This window comes from Dendrobates tinctorius, unplaced genomic scaffold (genome assembly GCF_039654945.1).
Source record: "Dendrobates tinctorius isolate UK_male_01 unplaced genomic scaffold, ASM3965494v1 ptg000353l, whole genome shotgun sequence".
Lineage (NCBI taxonomy): Eukaryota > Metazoa > Chordata > Amphibia > Anura > Dendrobatidae > Dendrobates > Dendrobates tinctorius.
Window position 1 is genome coordinate 575,001 of NW_027362019.1, and position 23,466 is coordinate 598,466.

The 23,466-nt window shown below is 53.6% G+C and overlaps 1 protein-coding gene across 2 annotated transcripts in view; it reads right to left on the minus strand.

Moving 5' to 3' along the window:
- The window catches only part of CREB3 (cAMP responsive element binding protein 3), a 50,054-nt gene extending 35,242 nt beyond the window's left edge, over positions 1-14,812 (minus strand). The window contains exons 1-6 of one of the 2 annotated variants that reach the window (XM_073562483.1): positions 14,625-14,812; positions 9,073-9,204; positions 8,283-8,553; positions 1,833-1,930; positions 1,670-1,750; positions 1,467-1,573 (exon numbers count right to left, since the gene is read on the minus strand). In XM_073562483.1, coding sequence (XP_073418584.1) covers positions 1,467-1,573; positions 1,670-1,750; positions 1,833-1,930; positions 8,283-8,553; positions 9,073-9,204; positions 14,625-14,741 — 806 coding nt within the window. In that variant the 5' untranslated portion in view covers positions 14,742-14,812. The remainder of the gene's footprint in view (positions 1-1,466; positions 1,574-1,669; positions 1,751-1,832; positions 1,931-8,282; positions 8,554-9,072; positions 9,205-14,624) is intronic. The other variant, XM_073562484.1, reaches the window with a different exon arrangement.
- Positions 14,813-23,466: the final 8,654 nt, after the last annotated feature.

Below are 23,466 nucleotides of genomic sequence, written 5' to 3' on the forward strand. Positions count from 1 at the left end.
GGCCCACTCCTCCATGCAGATCTTCTCCAAGTTCTCTAGGTTCTTTGGGTGTCTCATGTGGACTTTAATCTTGAGCTCCTTCCACAAGTTTTCAATTGGGTTAAGGTCAGGAGACTGACTAGGCCACTCCAACACCTTGATTTTTTGCCTCTTGAACCAGGCCTTGGTTTTCTTGGCTGTGTGCTTTGGGTCGTTGTCTTGTTGGAAGATGAAATGACGACCCATCTTAAGATCCTTGATGGAGGAGCGGAGGTTCTTGGCCAAAATCTCCAGGTAGGCCGTGCTATCCATCTTCCCATGGATGAGGACCAGATGGCCAGGCCCCTTGGCTGAGAAACAGCCCCACAGCATGATGCTGCCACCACCATGCTTGACTGTAGGGATGGTATTCTTGGGGTCGTATGCAGTGCCATCCAGTCTCCAAACGTCACGTGTGTGGTTGGCACCAAAGATCTCGATCTTGGTCTCATCAGACCAGAGAACCTTGAACCAGTCTGTCTCAGAGTCCTCCAAGTGATCATGAGCAAACTGTAGACGAGCCTTGACATGACGCTTTGAAAGTAAAGGTACCTTACGGGCTCGTCTGGAACGGAGACCATTGCGGTGGAGTACGTTACTTATGGTATTGACTGAAACCAATGTCCCCACTGCCATGAGATCTTCCCGGAGCTCCTTCCTTGTTGTCCTTGGGTTAGCCTTGACTCTTCGGACAAGCCTGGCCTCGGCACGGGAGGAAACTTTCAAAGGCTGTCCAGGCCGTGGAAGGCTAACAGTAGTTCCATAAGCCTTCCACTTCCGGATGATGCTCCCAACAGTGGAGACAGGTAGGCCCAACTCCTTGGAAAGGGTTTTGTACCCCTTGCCAGCCTTGTGACCCTCCACGATCTTGTCTCTGATGGCCTTGGAATGCTCCTTTGTCTTTCCCATGTTGACCATTTATGAGTGCTGTTCACAAGTTTGGGGAGGGTCTTAAATAGTTAGAAAAGGCTGGAAAAAGAGATAATTAATCCAAACATGTGAAGCTCATTGTTCTTTGTGCCTGAAATACTTCTTAATACTTTAGGGGAACCAAACAGAATTCTGGTGGTTTGAGGGGTCGAATAATAAATGACCCTCTGAATAAACTTTTCACAATTAAAAAAATTTTTTAACAAAGAAATAACATTCTTTTTTGCTGCAGTGCATTTCACACTTCCAGGCTGATCTACAGTCCAAATGTCACAATGCCAAGTTAATTCCGAATGTGTAAACCTGCTAAATCTGCAGGGGGTTGAATACTACTTGTAGGCACTGTATATACACAGGGAGCCCGCAGTGACCCTATAGGACAGATATATACACAGGTGACCCTATAGGACAGATATATACACAGGGAGCCCACAGTGACCCTATAGGACAGATATATATACAGGTGACCCTATAGCGTAGAGGATACTATAGTATATTCTTATATTCCATACACTGACCTGTTCTCCAGCCCGTCCACATATTCCTTCTTCTTCTTCCTGCTCTCCTGTGCCGATCGCTTGTTCCGGATCTTTCTACGCACACGTTTCAGAGCGCGCTCCTCCGCCTAGCCAACCAATGACAATCATTTCCTGCCTCACATCACCAGGGCTGATACCATCTGACTACACATGGCGCAGTCAGATGTTACAGCCATCATTACCTTGGTGAGGGGCAGATGCTGAGGTAATGAGACGCCTTCCTTCCCCAGGAGCCGAGATTCCTCCTCCGTCAGCTGCAGAACCTGTCAACCAGAGCAGGGCGCATCACCTACAGGACAGAGCATGCAGCGGATATCCGCCCGTGAGCTGCCCACCATAGCTCACCTGATCCGTCTGGTACTGGTCCTCATCCTCTTCCTCCTCCTCCATATAAAGACTAACCGGGTCTATCAGCTCCAAATGCGACTGCTCCACACACACATCTGCAGAAGACAAATCAGACAACATTGCACCAAGACAAGACAGCAGGAGCACTATACAACAAAACATTACAAAGATGGATATGAAGAGATCATCTGAGGGAAGGAGATCAGGAGAGGACAGGTCAGATATCAGCAGATGGTGAGAACATCTGAGGGAAGGATATCAGGAGAGGACAGGTCAGATATCAGCAGATGGTGAGAACATCTGAGGGAAGGAGATCAGGAGAGGACAGGTCAGATATCAGCAGATGGTGAGAACATCTGAGGGAAGGATATCAGGAGAGGACAGGTCAGATATCAGCAGATGGTGAGAACATCTGAGGGAAGGAGATCAGGAGAGGACAGGTCAGATATCAGCAGATGGTGAGAACATCTGAGGGAAGGAGATCAGGAGAGGACAGGTCAGATATCAGCAGATGGTGAGAACATCTGAGGGAAGGAGATCAGGAGAGGAAAGGTCAGATATTAGCAGATGGTGAGTACATCTGAGGGAAGAATAACAGCAGATGGAGAGAACATCTGAGGGAAGGAGATCAGGAGAGGACAGGTCAGATATCAGCAGATGGTGAGAACATCTGAGGGAAGGAGATCAGGAGAGGACAGGTCAGATATCAGCAGATGGTGAGAACATCTGAGGGAAGGAGATCAGGAGAGGACAGGTCAGATATCAGCAGATGGTGAGAACATCTGAGGGAAGGATATCAGGAGAGGACAGGTCAGATATCAGCAGATGGTGAGAACATCTGAGGGAAGGAGATCAGGAGAGGACAGGTCAGATATCAGCAGATGGTGAGAACATCTGAGGGAAGGATATCAGGAGAGGACAGGTCAGATATCAGCAGATGGTGAGAACATCTGAGGGAAGGAGATCAGGAGAGGACAGGTCAGATATCAGCAGATGGTGAGAACATCTGAGGGAAGGAGATCAGGAGAGGACAGGTCAGATATCAGCAGATGGTGAGAACATCTGAGGGAAGGAGATCAGGAGAGGACAGGTCAGATATCAGCAGATGGTGAGAACATCTGAGGGAAGGAGATCAGGGAGAGGATAGATCAGATATCAGCAGATGGTGAGAACATCTGAGGGAAGGAGATCAGGGAGAGGACAGGTCAGATATCAGCAGATGGTGAGAACATCTGAGGGAAGGAGATCAGGGAGAGGACAGGTCAGATATCAGCAGATGGTGAAAACATCTGAGGGAAGAATATCAGGAGAGGACAGGTCAGATATCAGCAGATGGTGAGAACATCTGAGGGAAGGAGATCAAGAGAGGACAGGTCAGATATCAGCAGATGGTGAGAACATCTGAGGGAAGGCGATCATTCGAGGACAGGTCAGATATCAGCAGATGGTGAGAACATCTGAGGGAAGGAGATCAGGAGAGGACAGGTCAGATATCAGCAGATGGTGAGAACATCTGAGGGAAGAATATCAGGAGAGGACAGGTCAGATATCAGCAGATGGTGAGAACATCTGAGGGAAGGAGATCATTCGAGGACAGGTCAGATATCAGCAGATGGTGAGAACATCTGAGGGAAGGAGATCAGGAGAGGACAGGTCAGATATCAGCAGATGGTGAGAACATCTGAGGGAAGGAGATCAGGAGAGGACAGATCAGATATCAGCAGATGGTGAGAACATCTGAGGGAAGGAGATCAGGAGAGGACAGGTCAGATATCAGCAGATGGTGAGAACATCTGAGGGAAGGAGATCAGGAGAGGAAAGGTCAGATATTAGCAGATGGTGAGTACATCTGAGGGAAGAATAACAGCAGATGGAGAGAACATCTGAGGGAAGGAGATCAGGAGAGGACAGGTCAGATATCAGCAGATGGTGAGAACATCTGAGGGAAGGAGATCAGGAGAGGACAGGTCAGATATCAGCAGATGGTGAGAACATCTAAGGTAAGGATAGCAGGAGAGGACAGGTCAGATATCAGCAGATGGTGAGAACATCTGAGGGAAGATCAGGAGAGGACAGGTCAGATATCAGCAGATGGTGAGAACATCTACGGTAAGGATAGCAGGAGAGGACAGGTCAGATATCAGCAGATGGTGAGAACATCTGAGGGAAGGAGATCAGGAGAGGACAGGTCAGATAGCAGATGGTGAGAACATCTGAGGGAAGGAGATCAGGAGAGGACAGGTCAGATATCAGCAGATGGTGAGAACATCTGAGGGAAGGAGATCAGGAGAGGAAAGGTCAGATATTAGCAGATGGTGAGTACATCTGAGGGAAGAATATCAGCAGATGGAGAAAACATCTGAGGGAAGGAGATCAGGAGAGGACAGGTCAGATATCAGCAGATGGTGAGAACATCTGAGGGAAGGAGATCAGGAGAGGAAAGGTCAGATATTAGCAGATGGTGAGTACATCTGAGGGAAGAATAACAGCAGATGGAGAGAACATCTGAGGGAAGGAGATCAGGAGAGGACAGGTCAGATATCAGCAGATGGTGAGAACATCTGAGGGAAGGAGATCAGGAGAGGACAGGTCAGATATCAGCAGATGGTGAGAACATCTAAGGTAAGGATAGCAGGAGAGGACAGGTCAGATATCAGCAGATGGTGAGAACATCTGAGAGAAGGAGATCAGGAGAGGACAGGTCAGATATCAGCAGATGGTGAGTACATCTAAGGTAAGGATAGCAGGAGAGGACAGGTCAGATATCAGCAGATGGTGAGAACATCTGAGGGAAGATCAGGAGAGGACAGGTCAGATATCAGCAGATGGTGAGAACATCTAAGGTAAGGATAGCAGGAGAGGACAGGTCAGATATCAGCAGATGGTGAGAACATCTGAGGGAAGGAGATCAGGAGAGGACAGGTCAGATAGCAGATGGTGAGAACATCTGAGGGAAGGAGATCAGGAGAGGACAGGTCAGATATCAGCAGATGGTGAGAACATCTGAGGAAAGGAGATCAGGAGAGGAAAGGTCAGATATTAGCAGATGGTGAGTACATCTGAGGGAAGAAAATCAGCAGATGGAGAAAACATCTGAGGGAAGGAGATCAGGAGAGGACAGGTCAGATATCTGCAGATGGTGAGAACATCTGAGGGAAGGAGATCAAGAGAGGACAGGTCAGATATCAGCAGATGGTGAGAACATCTGAGGGAAGAATATCAGGAGAGGACAGGTCAGATATCAGCAGATGGTGAGAACATCTGAGGGAAGGAGATCAGGAGAGGACAGATCAGATATCAGCAGATGGTGAGAACATCTGAGGGAAGAATATCAGGAGAGGACAGGTCAGATATCAGCAGATGGTGAGAACATCTGAGGGAAGGAGATCAGGAGAGGACAGGTCAGATATCAGCAGATGGTGAGAACATCTGAGGGAAGGAGATCAGGAGAGGACAGATCAGATATCAGCAGATGGTGAGAACATCTGAGGGAAGGAGATCAGGAGAGGACAGGTCAGATATCAGCAGATGGTGAGAACATCTGAGGGAAGAATATCAGGAGAGGACAGGTCAGATATCAGCAGATGGTGAGAACATCTGAGGGAAGGAGATCAGGAGAGGACAGGTCAGATATCAGCAGATGGTGAGAACATCTGAGGGAAGGAGATCAGGGAGAGGACAGATCAGACATCAGCAGATGGTGAGAACATCTGAGGGAAGGAGATCAGGAGAGGAAAGGTCAGATATTAGCAGATGGTAAGAACATCTGAGGGAAGGACATCAGGAGAGGAAATGTCAGATGTCAGCAGATGGTGAGAACATCTGAGGGAAGAATATCAGGAGAGGACAGGTCAGATATCAGCAGATGGAGAGAACATCTGAGGGAAGGATATCAGGAGAGGACAGGTCAGATATCAGCAGATGGTGAGAACATCTGAGGGAAGGAGATCAGGGAGAGGACAGATCAGACATCAGCAGATGGTGAGAACATCTGAGGGAAGGAGATCAGGAGAGGACAGGTCAGATATCAGCAGATGGTGAGAACATCTGAGGGAAGGAGATCAGGAGAGGAAAGGTCAAATATTAGCAGATGGTGAGTACATCTGAGGGAAGAATATCAGCAGATGGAGAGAACATCTGAGGGAAGGAGATCAGGAGAGGACAGGTCAGATATCAGCAGATGGTGAGAACATCTGAGGGAAGAATATCAGGAGAGGACAGGTCAGATATCAGCAGATGGTGAGAACATCTGAGGGAAGGAGATCAGGAGAGGACAGGTCAGATATCAGCAGATGGTAAGAACATCTGAGGGAAGGTGATCAGGAGAGGAAATGTCATATATCAGCAGATGGTGAGAACATCTGAGGGAAGAATATCAGGAGAGGACAGGTCAGATATCAGCAGATGGTGAGAACATCTGAGGGAAGGATATCAGGAGAGGACAGGTCAGACATCAGCAGATGGTGAGAACATCTAAGGTAAGGATAGCAGGAGAGGACAGGTCAGATATCAGCAGATGGTGAGAACATCTGAGGGAAGGAGATCAGGAGAGGACAGGTCAGATATCAGAAGATGGTGAGAACAACTGAGGGAAGGAGAACAGGAGAGGAAAGGTCAGATATTAGCAGATGGTGAGTACATCTGAGGGAAGAATATCAGCAGATGGAGAGAACATCTGAGGGAAGGAGATCAGGAGAGGACAGGTCAGATATCAGCAGATGGTGATAACATCTGAGGGAAGGATATCAGGAGAGGACAGGTCAGATATCAGCAGATGGAGAGAACATCTGAGGGAAGGAGATCAGGAGAAGACAGGTCAGATATCAGAAGATGGTGAGAACAACTGAGGGAAGGAGAACAGGAGAGGAAAGGTCAGATATTAGCAGATGGTGAGTACATCTGAGGGAAGAATATCAGCAGATGGAGAGAACATCTGAGGGAAGGAGATTAGGAGAGGACAGATCAGATATCAGCAGATGGTGAGAACATCTGAGGGAAGGATATCAAGAGAGGACAGGTCAGATATCTGCAGATGGGGATAACATCTAAGGGAAGGATATCAGGAGAGGACAGGTCAGATATCAGCAGATGGAGAGAACATCTGAGGGAAGGAGATCAGGAGAGGACAGGTCAGATATCAGCAGATGGTGAGAACATCTGAGGGAAGGAGATCAGGAGAGGAAAGGTCAGATATCAGCAGATGGTGAGAACATCTGAGGGAAGAATATCAGCAGATGGAGAGAACATCTGAGGGAAGGAGATTAGGAGAGGACAGATCAGATATCAGCAGATGGTGAGAACATCTGAGGGAAGGATATCAAGAGAGGACAGGTCAGATATCTGCAGATGGGGATAACATCTAAGGGAAGGATATCAGGAGAGGACAGGTCAGATATCAGCAGATGGTGATAACATTTGAGGGAAGGATATGAGGAGAGGACAGGTCAGATATCTGCAGATGGTGAGAACATCTGAGGGAAAGAGATCAGGGAGAGGACATGTCAGATATCAGCAGATGATTAGAACATCTGAGGGAAGGATATCAGGAGAGGCCAGGTAAGATATCAGCAGATGGTGAGAACATTTGAGGGAAGATTATCAGCAGATGGAGAGAACATCAGAGGGAAGGATATCAGGAGAGGACAGGTCAGATATCAGCATATTGTGAGAACATCTAAGGGAAGGAGATCAGGACAGGTCAGATCTCAGCAGATGGTGAGAACATCTGAGGGAAAGATATCAGGAGAGGACAGGTCAGATATCAGCAGATGGTGAGAACATCTGAGGGAATTTTAGAGGACAGGTCAGATATCTGCAGATGGTGAGAACTTCTGAGGGAAGGAGATCAGGAAAGGACAAGTCAGATATCAGCAGATTGTGAGAACATCTGAGGGAAGAATATCAGGAGAGGAAATGTCAGATATCAGCAAATGGTGAGAACATCTGAGGGAAGAATATCAGGAGAGGACAGGTCAGATATCAGCAGATGGTAAGAACATATGAGGGAAGGAGATCAGGAGAGGACAGGTCATATATCAGCAGATTGTTAGAACATCTGAGGGAAGGAGATCAGGACAGGTCAGATATCAGCAGATGGTGAGAACATCTGAGGGAAGAATATCAGGAGATGGTAAGAACATCTGAGGGAAGGAGATCAGGAGAGGACAGGTCAGATATCGGCAGATTGTTAGAACATCTGAGGGAAGGAGATCGGGACAGGTCAGATATCAGCAGATGGTGAGAACAACTGAGGGAAGGATATCAGCAGATGGTGAGAACATCTGAGGGAAGGCTATCAGGAGAGGACAGGTCAGATATTAAGAGGTGATTCTGACAGTAGGCAGTCATGGATAGCAAGAGAAAAATGGTTAAGTGGACACCATATGATGGGAAGTTACAGATGGTTCCAGAAGACTCCATGTGTCTGTATATTCACTGAGAACATACCCAGATCTATGAACACGTCACCATCACAGGTTTCCGACCTCACGGTCTGCAGGGCATCCAGATTGATCTCCTGTAGCATGGAGTAGTTGTGTTCGGTCTGTACAATGTTGGGGCTGCCCGGTGGACTTGGCTCCCAAACACCAGGAGATGGAACTGCTGCCTGCCCTTCCGATATTCCACTGTCACTGGCCAGGGGAGAACTCGGACCTTCATCCAGCGGACTACAGAGGAGCTCACACAGGAAGCTGTCCACCGCTGTGTCATTCAACACCTGGGATATGACCGCAGGTACTTAGTCAAAATCTCCATAGCCTCTCCAGTCCGACACGCACAGCGCCGCCCTGCTCCATTCTGGCATGCACAGTTCAGACAGCCTCCTGCTCAGTCACACACTGTAGAGGGCCTCCCTAACACGCACACAAAGGCTTCTTACCCTGCCACACGCAGCGCAGAGACGCCTCCTCGGCACCCCAACATATAGCGCAGAGAAGGATTAGAGATGGCAAAAACACAGTCACAGGACCACCTCACCTCGGCATCCAGAGGGCCCCATCCCTCCCATTTCCTGGTTGCTGTCCGCTCAGACGCCTTCCCCGGCACGCCCCGCGCACACACGCCTTCCCCAGCACGCCTGAAGCAGAGACGCCTTCGACGGCACACACACGCCTTCCCCGGTACAACCGGCGCACAGACATCTTCCCCAGCACACACCCGCTTCCCCGGCACGCCCCGACATATAGCACGGAGCAGGGTTAGAAAGGACAATGCACAGTCACAGGACCCCCCTCACCTCGGCATCCAGAGGGCCCCATCCACCCACCTCCTGATCACTGTCTGCACAGACTCCTGGGAAGATATCGTCCAGCAGATCATCCAGCAAATCCGCAGCCTCCATCGCATCCAGTTCTCCGAAGAGCGACATCTACAAAAGGGGGCAAGAAAGTCACCACACCCAGAAAACACAGCCAGGAAGAGGGGCGAGAAGCCACAGAAGAAAAAGGGGGTGGAGACGGGGATGATAAGGGGTTAACCTACTTCTCGCCCCTAGCGACAGGGCCAAATGTTTAATATCTGCCCAGTGTCACTCTATGTGGCAATAACTCTGCAGCTTCTACAGTTCCCAGTGATTTGGAGAGGGAGGAGAGGGGGGGGAAGAGGGAGGAGGGGAGGGAAGAGGGAGGAGAGGGGGGGGGGAAGAGGGAGGAGAGGGGGGGGGAAGAGGGAGGAGAGGGGGGGGGAAGAGGGAGGAGAGGGGGGGGGAAGAGGGAGGAGAGGGGGGGGAAAGAGGGAGGAGAGGGGGGGGAAAGAGGGAGGAGGGGGGGGAAGAGGAGAAAGGAAGAAGGGGAAGGGAGGAAAGGAAGAAGGGGAAGGGAGGAAAGGAAGAAGGGGAAGGGAGGAAAGGAAGAAGGGGAAGGGAGGAAAGGAAGAAGGGGAAGGGAGGAAAGGAAGAAGGGGAAGGGAGGAAAGGAAGAAGGGGAAGGGAGGAAAGGAAGAAGGGGAAGGGAGGAAAGGAAGAAGGGGAAGGGAGGAAAGGAAGAAGGGGAAGGGAGGAAAGGAAGAAGGGGAAGGGAGGAAAGGAAGAAGGGGAAGGGAGGAAAGGAAGAAGGGGAAGGGAGGAAAGGAAGAAGGGGAAGGGAGGAAAGGAAGAAGGGGAAGGGAGGAAAGGAAGAAGGGGAAGGGAGGAAAGGAAGAAGGGGAAGGGAGGAAAGGAAGAAGGGGAAGGGAGGAAAGGAAGAAGGGGAAGGGAGGAAAGGAAGAAGGGGAAGGGAGGAAAGGAAGAAGGGGAAGGGAGGAAAGGAAGAAGGGGAAGGGAGGAAAGGAAGAAGGGGAAGGGAGGAAAGGAAGAAGGGAAAGGGGGAAAGGTAGAAGGGGAAAGGGGGAAAGGTAGAAGGGGAAAGGGGGAAAGGTAGAAGGGCAAAGGGGAAAAGGTAGAAGGGCAAAGGGGAAAAGGTAGAAGGGCAAAGGGGAAAAGGTAGAAGGGCAAAGGGGGAAAGGTAGAAGGGCAAAGGGGGAAAGGTAGAAGGGCAAAGGGGGAAAGGTAGAAGGGCAAAGGGGGAAAGGTAGAAGGGCAAAGGGGGAAAGGTAGAAGGGGAAGGGGGAAAGGAAGAAGGGGAAGGGAGGAAAGGAAGAAGGGGAAGGGAGGAAAGGAAGAAGGGGAAGGGAGGAAAGGAAGAAGGGGAAGGGAGGAAAGGAAGAAGGGGAAGGGAGGAAAGGAAGAAGGGGAAGGGAGGAAAGGAAGAAGGGGAAGGGAGGAAAGGAAGAAGGGGAAGGGAGGAAAGGAAGAAGGGGAAGGGAGGAAAGGAAGAAGGGGAAGGGAGGAAAGGAAGAAGGGGAAGAGGGGAAAGGAAGGAGGAGAAGGGGGAAAGGAAGAAGGGGAAGGGGGGAAAGGAAGGAGGGGAAGAGGGGAAAAGAAGAAGGGGAAGAGGGGAAAAGAAGAAGGGGAAGAGGGGAAAGGAAGGAGGGGAAGAGGGGAAAGGAAGGAGGGGAAGAGGGGAAAGGAAGGAGGGGAAGAGGGGAAAGGAAGGAGGGGAAGAGGGGAAAGGAAGAAGGGGAAGGGGGGAAAGGAAGAAGGGGAAGGGGGGAAAGGAAGAAGGGGAAGGGGGGAAAGGAAGAAGGGGAAGGGGGGAAAGGAAGAAGGGGAAGGGGGGAAAGGAAGAAGGGGAAGGGGGGAAAGGAAGAAGGGGAAGGGGGAAAGGAAGAAGGGAAAGGGGGGAAAGGAAGAAGGGGAAGGGGGAAAGGAAGAAGGGGAAGGGGGGAAAGGAAGAAGGGGAAGGGGGGAAAGGAAGAAGGGGAAGGGGGGAAAGGAAGAAGGGGAAGGGGGAAAGGAAGAAGGGGAAGGGGGGAAAGGAAGAAGGGGAAGGGGGGAAAGGAAGAAGGGGAAGGGGGGAAAGGAAGAAGGGGAAGGGGGGAAAGAAAGAAGGGGAAGGGGGGAAAGGAAGAAGGGGAAGGGGGGAAAGGAAGAAGGGGAAGGGGGGAAAGGAAGAAGGGGAAGGGGGGAAAGGAAGAAGGGGAAGGGGGGAAAGGAAGAAGGGGAAGGGGGGAAAGGAAGAAGGGGAAGGGGGGAAAGGAAGAAGGGGAAGGGGGGAAAGGAAGAAGGGTAAGGGGGAAAGGAAGAAGGGGAAGGGGGGAAAGGAAGAAGGGGAAGGGGGGAAAGGAAGAAGGGGAAGGGGGAAAGGAAGAAGGGGAAGGGGGGAAAGGAAGAAGGGGAAGGGGGAAAGGAAGAAGGGGAAGGGGGAAAGGAAGAAGGGGAAGGGGGAAAGGAAGAAGGGGAAGGGGGGAAAGGAAGAAGGGGAAAGGGGGAAAGGTAGAAGGGGAAAGGGGGAAAGGTAGAAGGGCAAAGGGGAAAAGGTAGAAGGGCAAAGGGGAAAAGGTAGAAGGGCAAAGGGGGAAAGGTAGAAGGGGAAAGGGGGAAAGGTAGAAGGGGAAGAGGGGAAAGGTAGAAGGGGATATGGGAAAGGAAGAAGGGGAAGGGGGAAAGGAAGAAGGGGAAGGGGGAAAGGAAGAAGGGGAAGGGGGAAAGGAAGAAGGGGAAGGGGGAAAGGAAGAAGGGGAAGGGGGAAAGGAAGAAGGGGAAGGGGGGAAAGGTAGAAGGGGAAAGGGGGAAAGGAAGAAGGGGACGGGGAAAGGAAAAAGAGGAAGGAGGGAAAGGAAGAAGGGAAGAGATGACAAGGAAGAGAGGACAAGGAAAAGGGGGAAAGGAAGGGGGGAAGAGAGGACAAGGAAGAGGGGAAGAGAGGACAAGGAAGAGGGGAAGAGAGGACAAGGAAGGGGGAAGAGAGGACAAGGAAGAGGGGAAGAAAGGACAAGGAAGAGGGGAAGAGAGGACAAGGAAGAGGGGAAGAGAGGACAAGGAAGAGGGGAAGAGAGGACAAGGAAGAGGGGAAGAGAGGACAAGGAAGAGGGGAAGAGAGGACAAGGAAGAGGGGAAGAGAGGACAAGGAAGAGGGGAAGAGAGGACAAGGAAGAGGGGAAGAGAGGACAAGGAATGAGGGGAAGAGGGGACAAGGAATGAGGGGAAGAGGGGACAAGGAATGAGAGGAAGAGGGGACAAGGAATGAGGGGAAGAGGGGACAAGGAAGGAGGGGAAGAGGGGACAAGGAAAGAGGGGAAGAGGGGACAAGGAAGGAGGGGAAGAGGGGACAAGGAAGGAGGGGAAGAGGGGAAAGGAAGGAGGGGAAGAGGGGAAAGGAAGGAGGGGAAGAGGGGAAAAGAAGGGGAAGAGGGGAAAGGAAAGAGGGGAAAGGAAGAAGGGGAAGGGGGGAAAGGAAGAAGGGGAAGGGGGGAAAGGAAGAAGGGGAAGGGGGGAAAGGAAGAAGGGGAAGGGGGAAAGGAAGAAGGGGAAGGGGGAAAGGAAGAAGGGGAAGGGGGGAAAGGAAGAAGGGGAAGGGGGGAAAGGAAGAAGGGGAAGGGGGGAAAGGAAGAAGGGGAAGGGGGGAAAGGAAGAAGGGGAAGGGGGGAAAGGAAGAAGGGGAAGGGGGGAAAGGAAGAAGGGGAAGGGGGGAAAGGTAGAAGGGGAAGGGGGGAAAGGAAGAAGGGGACGGGGAAAGGAAAAAGAGGAAGGAGGGAAAGGAAGAAGGGAAGAGATGACAAGGAAGAGAGGACAAGGAAAAGGGGGAAAGGAAGGGGGGAAGAGAGGACAAGGAAGAGGGGAAGAGAGGACAAGGAAGAGGGGAAGAGAGGACAAGGAAGAGGGGAAGAGAGGACAAGGAAGAGGGGAAGAGAGGACGGGGAAGAGAGGACAAGGAAGAGGGGAAGAGAGGACAAGGAAGAGGGGAAGAGAGGACAAGGAAGAGGGGAAGAGAGGACAAGGAAGAGGGGAAGAGAGGACAAGGAAGAGGGGAAGAGAGGACAAGGAAGAGGGGAAGAGAGGACAAGGAAGAGGGGAAGAGAGGACAAGGAAGAGGGGAAGAGAGGACAAGGAAGAGGGGAAGAGAGGACAAGGAAGAGGGGAAGCGAGGACAAGGAAGAGGGGAAGAGAGGACAAGGAAGAGGGGAAGAGAGGACAAGGAAGAGGGGAAGAGAGGACAAGGAAGGAGGGGAAGAGGGGACAAGGAAGGAGGGGAAGAGGGGACAAGGAAGGAGGGGAAGAGGGGACAAGGAAGGAGGGGAAGAGGGGACAAGGAAGGAGGGGAAGAGGGGACAAGGAAGGAGGGGAAGAGGGGAAAGGAAGGAGGGGAAGAGGGGAAAGGAAGGAGGGGAAGAGGGGAAAGGAAGGAGGGGAAGAGGGGAAAGGAAGGAGGGGAAGAGGGGAAAGGAAGGAGGGGAAGAGGGGAAAAGAAGAAGGGGAAGAGGGGAAAAGAAGAAGGGGAAGAGGGGAAAAGAAGAAGGGGAAGAGGGGAAAAGAAGAAGGGGAAGAGGGGAAAGGAAGGAGGGGAAGAGGGGAAAGGAAGAAGGGGAAGAGGGGAAAGGAAGAAGGGGAAGAGGGGAAAGGAAGAAGGGGAAGGGGAAAGGAAGGGGAAGGAGGGAAAGGAAGAAGGGGAAGGAGGGAAAGGAAGAAGGGGAAGGAGGGAAAGGAAGAAGGGGAAGGGGGGAAAGGAAGAAGGGGAAGGGGGGAAAGGAGGAAGGGGGGGAAGGAGGAAGGGGGGAAAGGAAGGAGGGGAAGAGGGGAAAGGAAGGAGGGGAAGAGGGGAAAGGAAGGAGGGGAAGAGGGGAAAGGAAGGAGGGGAAGAGGGGAAAGGAAGGAGGGGAAGAGGGGAAAGGAAGGAGGGGAAGAGGGGAAAGGAAGGAGGGGAAGAGGGGAAAAGAAGGAGGGGAAGAGGGGAAAAGAAGAAGGGGAAGAGGGGAAAGGAAGGAGGGGAAGAGGGGAAAGGAAGAAGGGGAAGAGGGGAAAGGAAGGAGGGGAAGAGGGGAAAGGAAGGAGGGGAAGAGGGGAAAGGAAGGAGGGGAAGAGGGGAAAGGAAGGAGGGGAAGAGGGGAAAGGAAGGAGGGGAAGAGGGGAAAGGAAGAAGGGGAAGAGGGGAAAGGAAGGAGGGGAAGAGGGGAAAGGAAGGAGGGGAAGAGGGAAAAGGAAAAGGGGGGAAAGGAGGAGGAAGGGGTGGCGAGGAAGAGGGGGAAAGGAAGAAGAGGAAGAGGGGGACGAAGAAGAGGGGGAGGGGGGGAGAAAGGGGGCAGCGAGGGACAAGATGGGGGAAGGTTTGTTCCAAGACAGGGGGCCAGGAGGTAAGATAATGGGAAGGGGCAAGATGGGGCCCAGTGAGTATGGGATGAGTGTAGGATAATGGGTGGGAGGAGACTCCTATGCTAATTACAGCCACTTGGTGGGATATGGTAATTAGGGGGCGGGGTTACGGTCACTGCGGGGATCCCCGGTACCGGAGCGGTATGAGGGGCGGCGGCTCTCACCTCCCGGTAGCCCTCGGTCTCTGCTGTCAGTGGCGGATGCTCCGTGTCTTTCTGTTCGTCTCTTCCGGGTTCCAACACAACACTAATGACGTCACGACCCGAGGCCTCGCGCTGCATGCCGGGACATGTAGTTCCACGCTCTCCTCCCAGCTCTGGCGACCTCGGGGTCACTGCCACGTCCGCGGCCTCCTTTCCCTATCAGCTAATTGTCTGACGGCACACGTGACCATGAGTAACGCCCTCATTTTGGTGCCTCGTGTGGGCGGGGGAAGAGATGTGCTGCGGCCATATCTAGTGTGGGCAAAACCTTACATGTGTCATGTGATCAGTGCTCGTCCTCTATCTTGTAGGCCGGACACGGCCAGAAGAGGGCGCAGCTGCTCCATCAGGCGACAGAGAACCCAGGAGGAGGAGAGAGAGAAGCCGGCCACAGGAGAGAGAAGCCGGCCACAGAAGGAGAGAAGCCGACCACAGGAGGAGAGAGAAGCCGACCACAGGAGAGAGAGAGAAGCCGGCCACAGGAGGAGAGAAGCCGGCCACAGGAGGAGAGAGAAGCCGGCCACAGGAGGAGAGAGAGAAGCCGGCCACAGGACGAGAGAGAGAAGCCGGCCACAGGAGGAGAGAGAAGCCGGCCACAGGAGGGGGAGAGAGAAGCCGGCCACAGGAGGAGGAGAGAGAAGCCGGCCACAGGAGGAGGAGAGAGAAGCCGGCCACAGGAGGGGGAGAGAAGCCGGCCAGAGGAGGAGAGAGAAGCCGGCCACAGGAGAGAGAGAGAAGCCGGCCACAGGAGGAGAGAGAGAAGCCGGCCACAGGAGAGAGAGAGAAGCCGGCCACAGGAGAGAGAGAGAAGCCGGCCACAGGAGAGAGAGAGAAGCCGGCCACAGGAGAGAGAGAGAAGCCGGCCACAGGAGGAGAGAGAAGCCGGCCACAGGAGAGAGAGAAGCCGGCCACAGGAGGAGAGAGAAGCCGGCCACAGGAGGAGAGAGAAGCCGGCCACAGGAGGAGAGAAGCCGGCCACAGGAGGAGAGAGAAGCCGGCCACAGGAGAGAGAGAGAAGCCGGCCACAGGAGAGAGAGAGAAGCCGGCCACAGGAGAGAGAGAGAAGCCGGCCACAGGAGAGAGAGAGAAGCCGGCCACAGGAGAGAGAGAGAAGCCGGCCACAGGAGGAGAGAGAAGCCGGCCACAGGAGAGAGAGAAGCCGGCCACAGGAGGAGAGAGAAGCCGGCCACAGGAGGAGAGAAGCCGGCCACAGGAGGAGAGAGAAGCCGGCCACAGGAGGAGGAGAGAGAAGCCGGCCACAGGAGAGAGAGAAGCCGGCCACAGGAGGAGGAGAGAAGCCGGCCACAGGAGGAGAAGAGAGAGAAGCCGGCCACAGGAGGAGGAGAGAGAGAAGCCGGCCACAGGAGGAGGAGAGAGAAGCCGGCCACAGGAGGAGGAGAGAGAAGCCGGCCACAGGAGGGGGAGAGAAGCCGGCCAGAGGAGGAGAGAGAAGCCGGCCACAGGAGAGAGAGAGAAGCCGGCCACAGGAGGAGAGAGAGAAGCCGGCCACAGGAGAGAGAGAGAAGCCGGCCACAGGAGAGAGAGAGAAGCCGGCCACAGGAGAGAGAGAGAAGCCGGCCACAGGAGAGAGAGAGAAGCCGGCCACAGGAGAGAGAGAGAAGCCGGCCACAGGAGAGAGAGAGAAGCCGGCCACAGGAGGAGAGAGAAGCCGGCCACAGGAGAGAGAGAAGCCGGCCACAGGAGGAGAGAGAAGCCGGCCACAGGAGGAGAGAAGCCGGCCACAGGAGGAGAGAGAAGCCGGCCACAGGAGGAGGAGAGAGAAGCCGGCCACAGGAGAGAGAGAAGCCGGCCACAGGAGAGAGAAGCCGGCCACAGGAGGAGAGAAGCCGGCCACAGGAGGAGAGAGAAGCCGGCCACAGGAGAGAGAGAAGCCGGCCACAGGAGGAGAGAGAAGCCGGCCACAGGAGAGAGAGAGAAGCCGGCCACAGGAGGAGGAGAGAGAAGCCGGCCACAGGAGAGAGAGAAGCCGGCCACAGGAGGAGAGAAGCCGGCCACAGGAGAGAGAGAGAAGCCGGCCACAGGAGGAGGAGAGAGAAGCCGGCCACAGGAGAGAGAGAAGCCGGCCACAGGAGAGAGAAGCCGGCCACAGGAGGAGAGAAGCCGGCCACAGGAGGAGAGAGAAGCCGGCCACAGGAGAGAGAGAAGCCGGCCACAGGAGGAGAGAGAAGCCGGCCACAGGAGAGAGAGAAGCCGGCCACAGGAGAGAGAGAGAAGCCGGCCACAGGAGGAGAGAGAGAAGCCGGCCACAGGAGAGAGAGAAGCCGGCCACAGGAGGAGGAGAGAGAAGCCGGCCACAGGAGGAGAGAGAGAAGCCGGCCACAGGAGGAGAGAGAAGCCGGCCACAGGAGGAGAGAGAAGCCGGCCACAGGAGGAGGAGAGAGAAGCCGACCACAGGAGGAGAGAAGCCGGCCACAGGAGGAGGAGAGAGAAGCCGGCCACAGGAGAGAGAGAGAGGCCGGCCACAGGAGGAGGAGAGAGAAGCCGGCCACAGGAGGAGGAGAGAGAAGCCGGCCACAGGAGGAGAAGAGAGAAGCCGGCCACAGGAGGGGGAGAGAGAAGCCGGCCACAGGAGGGGGAGAGAGAAGCCGGCCACAGGAGGGGGAGAGAGAAGCCGGCCACAGGAGGAGGAGAGAGAAGCCGGCCACAGGAGGAGGAGAGAGAAGCCGGCCACAGGAGGAGGAGAGAGAAGCCGGCCACAGGAGGAGGAGAGAGAAGCCGGCCACAGGAGGAGGAGAGAGAAGCCGGCCACAGGAGGAGGAGAGAGAAGCCGGCCACAGGAGGAGAAGAGAGAAGCCGGCCACAGGAGGGGAGAGAGAAGCCGGCTGTGATGTACAATGTCTGCAAGATTTGTTTTCTGTTGGAATGTGCTAAATAAATCCTCCATTTTGTCAGAAGCTGCCTGCCAGTGTCTCAGTTACATTGCACACTGCAGCAGCTTCCCTTCCCCCCAAGTGTTATAAACCAACTTCCTCTTACACCATTTGGCTTCTCAGCCTCAACTGAAAGGAAAAAAGTGCAGGAAAAAGGTCTTTGTCTGAAATAAAGGTTAGAAGTAAACCTTTAAGAGCCTGCCCTGCGAAAGCCCTATAACATAGAGATATAATAACCATATCTCTGTGATCCGAGCGGTCCCAGCTCCGCTACAGTGTCACTTCCGCAGTACTACCATGTCCAGAACCTGAGATATGATTTGCTCCCAATTAGAAGGTCGTACCTATGCCGTGCGTGGTATTGTTTTATTCTATGTGGTAAATCACAAACAATGGCGCCATATATTTGTCTGTGTGGGTTTCCCTCGCGAAGATATGATTATAAGTTTTTAGTAAGATTTCTAACTTGGAAGAGCGGGGTGGGATTAACCCAGAATGCATCTCTCCGTGATGTCACATAGCAAAGTCTATAAGGCATTCCTTTGGCAAAACCAGCTCAGAAGAGCTCCAGTCCTTGTGCTGACAAGAACTCCAGATGAGTGGAGATGTGTGGCTCCACCCCTCTCAGCCGCATGGGTTTGCCTAATGAGTCATGAACAACCGTGAGTGTACCTCTGTTTTTAATCCCTTTATTTTATATTTGTACTGTACATATTTTATGTCTCAATTTTATAGCAACTTTCATCTGTAATCACTGTCCTCTTTCGGAAAATAAATGATTTAATATTTAGCCTGTCTCCATGCTCTAAGAATCAAACTATACGCCTTTGATAGATAATCGCTACTAATTCAAGGGGTTTGCCACGGACCCTCTTAATTTAACACTGTAAATTAAGTAACCGTGACTGGTGGCAGCGCGTTGTGTATGGCTATTGCGGCTTGCTGGCAGTACAGAAGGGTCTTTTATATTGCTGAATGAGGGGCTGCGGCCACAGCATTGATAATTCCCTTACTGCAGAAGCCTAATTGCCAGTTCACAACAGGCAGCCCGTCCGGCGACTAATTATCCTAGATGCAGTTCCCTGACTGATCTGAGGGTAAGGGGGGGCGCCGGAGAGCTGCGAGTTCCAAAGTGGAACTGAGAGAAAGTGGGATGTACATAAATCCCCGCAGTACTTAGAAGATTGATAGCAGTGGTGGGGCACCCAAAATACTCTGCGGCAAATTGTAGAGCGAGAGTAGCTTGCTGGATATTTTTGTCACATGGTGCCTGTGGTGGGATAACTAAGATAAGCCCCCACTGTGCCTGTGATAGCCATGTGCCGGCATTGTGTCACGTCCCTACGTCCACTGATACACCCGTGTCAGTGGTGGGATTGTGACATAGTGGTGACGCAGGGTCCGCTGTCTGTCACGTTTTGGTGGCAGCGGGACCCCCGTTAGTCGCCTCCGTATTTGGACGAACGGCGGTGGGCCGTTCGTCACATATTGGTGGCAGAGCGGTGGGATAATCCTAGAGCATTAGTGATTTGGTTTGCGCAATCATTCCTCTCACTAAAAACCTGCACGGTTCTTGCGGGAATCCTGCATCATAGGTTTTGGAGAACAGACTCAGTGGTTACTAGTCCTGAGACATTAGTGTGTACTTGCAAGTATTCCCTCCCTTTTTCTCCGTTTTTCTTCTCTGTCTTTTATTTGGCAACCATGGCTACGATGGGAGCAGAGTGGTATAAGCAGCATAACAAGGCATCTCTTATTGCCCTCTGCGGGGTGTGGCGGATCGACACCACGAACAAAAACAAAGCCCACATGATCGCGGCTCTGGTGCAACGGGAAAACGACCAGAGCCCAGCGAACGCAGAAGCGGGCTCAAGTAACAATGGGGCTGCAGCAGAGGCTCCACTCATGAGCACTGGCCCCACATTCAACCAGAACGGGGTGGACCCCTAACTGCAAATGGCCTTGGACCAACTCCCCGCCGAAGACAGTGATGGACGGGTGAGGCTGATCCAGCCATATCGGCAGGAGGCCCGAGCCGAACGTGAGCGCCAAGCAGATGCTCAGAGGGCCCATGAGCTGGAGATGCTCCAGCGGGGGTGGAATGCCCCCACAACCCGAACCAGTGATCCCAGCAGCATCCAGACTCCTAAACCCCGGCCAGAGCATTTTCCCGTGATGGAAAAGGACGGGGACTTGGACACGTTTCTGCGAGCCTTTGAGAAAGCCTGCAGACAGTACCGACTGCCCGAAGACCAATGGGCCAGGTACTTGACCCCAGGGCTAAAAGGCAAAGCTCTGGAGGCGTTTGCTTCTCTTCCGCAAGCGCATGATGATGACTAACGCGCCATAAAGGAGGCGCTGATCGCCAAATATCGGCTGACACCTGAGGCATACCGAAAGAAGTTCCGACACCTCCAACGTGGCCCACATGATAGCTACAGTGATGTGGTGCAATGACTCAGGACTCACTTTGACCAGTGGATCCATGGACTGTCCGTTGAATCCTTTGAGCAGCTACGGGACCTGATGATCAAAGACCAGTTCCTGCCTCTCTGCCCAGCTGAGGTCCGACAGTTCATCCTGGACCGCGAACCAACGAACGCGGAGAAAGCGGCGCAGATCGCCGACAACTACGAGGCCAACCGGAAGCCCGAGACGCGGAGGCCAGTCGCCACCAGCTGGAAAGGGGGTAAGCCTGCAACCAACCCCAGTGCCCCAGCTAGCCGTCCCTCTGGAGGCCCAGTCCCTGTTGCCAACAGCAGGCCGGCGACTGACAGGCGCCTGTGTCACCACTGCCAGCGGCCTGGTCACTTCTCGTACACCTGTCCGGAAAAGCCGAAGAGTCCCCCAGCCAAGGCCCCCGGGGCCAACGCCTCTGTTCTTTTGGTGGGAGGTGTGGTTGGGAGGGCTGACGACAACGTTCAACCTGTCCAGGTGGGGCCCATCTTGCTACAGGCCTCAAGGACACCGGGGCTGAACGAACCCTCATCCGTCCTGGACTGGCGGCCCCTGAAGAGTTTGTTGAGGGGAAAACCCTGACTGTCACTGGGATTGGAGGCACCCGTTGTCCCTTGCCGGTGGCCCGGGTTTATCTTGATTGGGGTGCTGGGAGCATGTTGAGGGAGGTGGGAGTGTCTGAAAATTTGCCCACTGTTTTATTGGGGACTGACTTGGGGAGGATGGTTGCATACTATGTCCCTGACACCCTTCCCCAAACTGATAATAAGGGTAACGTTAACCCTGATGATGATGATGATGATGGGAAACTGAATGTGTTACCTACTAACAACCATTCTTTCCCCAGGTATGATGCTGATGTGAATGTACCAAAGCAAACTGATAACCATTCTTTTTCTAGGAAGGATGATGTTGTATCTGTGCCGACTGAACCCGTTAACCCTTTCTTTGAAACGGTAGATGTGTCCACAGGTACCGAGGTGCCCAGCCCCGTCACTCTGCAGAGTGAGACGGCTGAGGAACCCCTGGCAGGAGCAAGCAACGGTGCTCAAGGAAATGGGGAGGTGCATGGGGACCATGAGGAAGGTAATGCCATGCAGCTGACCAGTGCCACCGAGGAAGGTAACTGGCCCATAAGTAGCACTGCTCCTGAAATGTTGGGGGTGGATGGGGAGGTAGAGCCCAGGGCAGCACCGGCTGGTGGGTCTGTAGAAATCCACAGGTAGGCAGCATACATAGCAGCTGTCACACGCAGTCAGAGTGCCCAGATTGCAGGTAACGCACTGTCTTCTGGACCCTCTGCTGCTACAGGAGAGACTGAACCAGAGGTGAACCTAGAGCCGGTTCCAGAGGGTCCCAGTAAAGAGGGGACCCTGACGTCACTTCTGGCAGCCTCCAGCATGGAGTTCCAGGCTGCTCTGCACTCAGATGCCAGCCTGGAGAAATTGAGAGGTCTCGCCAAGACGCCCACCTCCGAGTCTGATAAGGAGAAGGTGTTCTGGGAACGAGGAAGGTTGTACCGGGAGACAGTACCCGGAGATCCTAAAAAGGAGTGGTTGAGGGAAAGACAGCTGGTCGTCCCCTATCAGTTCAGAACTGAGTTGTTGCGGATTGCCCATGAGATTCCACTCGCTGGACACTTGGGGATCAGCAAAACAAAGGCACGGCTGTCTCAACACTTCTATTGGCCCAAGATGGGGACAGATGTAACACAATACTGCCGCTCCTGTGCCACCTGTCAAAAAGTGGGTAAGGCGGGGCCTGCTCTTAAGGCTCCCCTTATTCCTTTGCCGGTGATAGAGGAGCCTTTCCAGAGAATCGCGGTGGACATTGTAGGACCGCTGTCCGTCCCCAGCAGCTCCGGAAAGCGATACATTCTCACCGTGGTAGACTACGCTACCCGGTACCCAGAGGCAGTAGCTCTGTCTTCAACCAGGGCAGATAAGGTGGATGACGCACTGGTGACCATCTTTTCAAGAGTAGGATTTCCAAGGGAGATGCTTACCGATCAAGGGCCCCAATTCATGTCTCGCCTAATGGAGGCTCTCTGTGAGAAAATGCAGGTGACGCACCTGGTATCGAGTGCGTATCACCCACAGACTAATGGTTTGTGTGAACGCTTCAATGGTACCCTCAAACAGATGCTCCGCATACTGGTTGAGACCCAAGGGCGCGACTGGGAGCGGTACCTCCCACACCTGCTGTTCGCTTACAGAGAAGTTCTGCAGGCCTCGACCGGGTTCTCCCCCTTTGAGCTCCTGTATGGCAGGCGAGTCCGGGGACCCCTTGGGTTGATAAGAGAATCCTGGGAAGATGAGCCAAACCCCACAGAAGTGTCCATCGTGGATTATGTCATGTGCATCCGTGACAAGATGCAGACCTTAACGCAGTTGGTACATGACGCAGGCTCAGGCTGACCAGAAGCACTGGTACGACCAGAACGCCCGGGAGCGGACCTACCAGGTGGGTCAAAAGGTGTGGGTGCTGGTCCCCGTGCCAACGGATAAGCTTCAGGCAGCCTGGGAAGGCCCGTACGTCGTCCACCAACAGCTCAACCCGGTCACCTACGTGGTCACGCTTGACAATGATCGGGGTAGGCGCAAGGCCTTTCACATCAATATGCTGAAGGCGCACCACGAATGTGAAGCTTGCGTCCTACCGGTCTGCAACCTGCCCGAGGATGGGGAGGAAGATCCCCTCCTGGACATGCTGGCCAAGGCCGATGGGTCCATTGAGGACATGGAGATAAGTGGTTCGCTAACCGTGTCCCAGCGGTTGCAGTTGGTGGAAACCCTGGAACCCTTCCTGGCCGTGTTCACCAACCGGCCTAGGAGGACGGAGTTAGCGGTTCATGAGGTGGACACCGGGAATCACGCCCTATTACGGCGAACACCTTATCGGATCTCTGAAACGGTGCAACAAGTCATGCGCCAAGAGATCGATGAGATGTTAAGGCTGGGGGTGATTCGACGGTCAAAAAGCGAGTGGGCTTCACCTGTAGTCCTCGTGCCTAAAAAGGATCGGACCAGCCGGTTCTGCGTGGACTACAGGGGGCTCAACGCCATCACAACCTCTGATGCTCACCCGATGCCACGCATCGAGGATCTGCTCGAGCGGTTGGCAAACGCCAACTACATATCCATCATGGATTTGAGTCGGGGATACTGGCAACTTCCCCTGAGTCCTGAGGCGCAGGAGAAATCCGCCTTTATCACCCCCTTTGGACTGTATGAGTCCACTGTCATGCCCTTCGGCATGAAGAATGTCCCTGCCACTTTCCAGCGGATGGTCAACCACCTGCTTCAGGGACTGGAGGAGTACGCGGTGGCGTACTTAGACGATATTGCCATCTTCAGTTCCACCTGGGAGGAACACCTTCAGCACCTCAAGGAGGTGCTCAAGCGTCTTCACCAGGCAGGCCTGACCATCAAGCCGGGGAAGTGCCAGATAGGCAT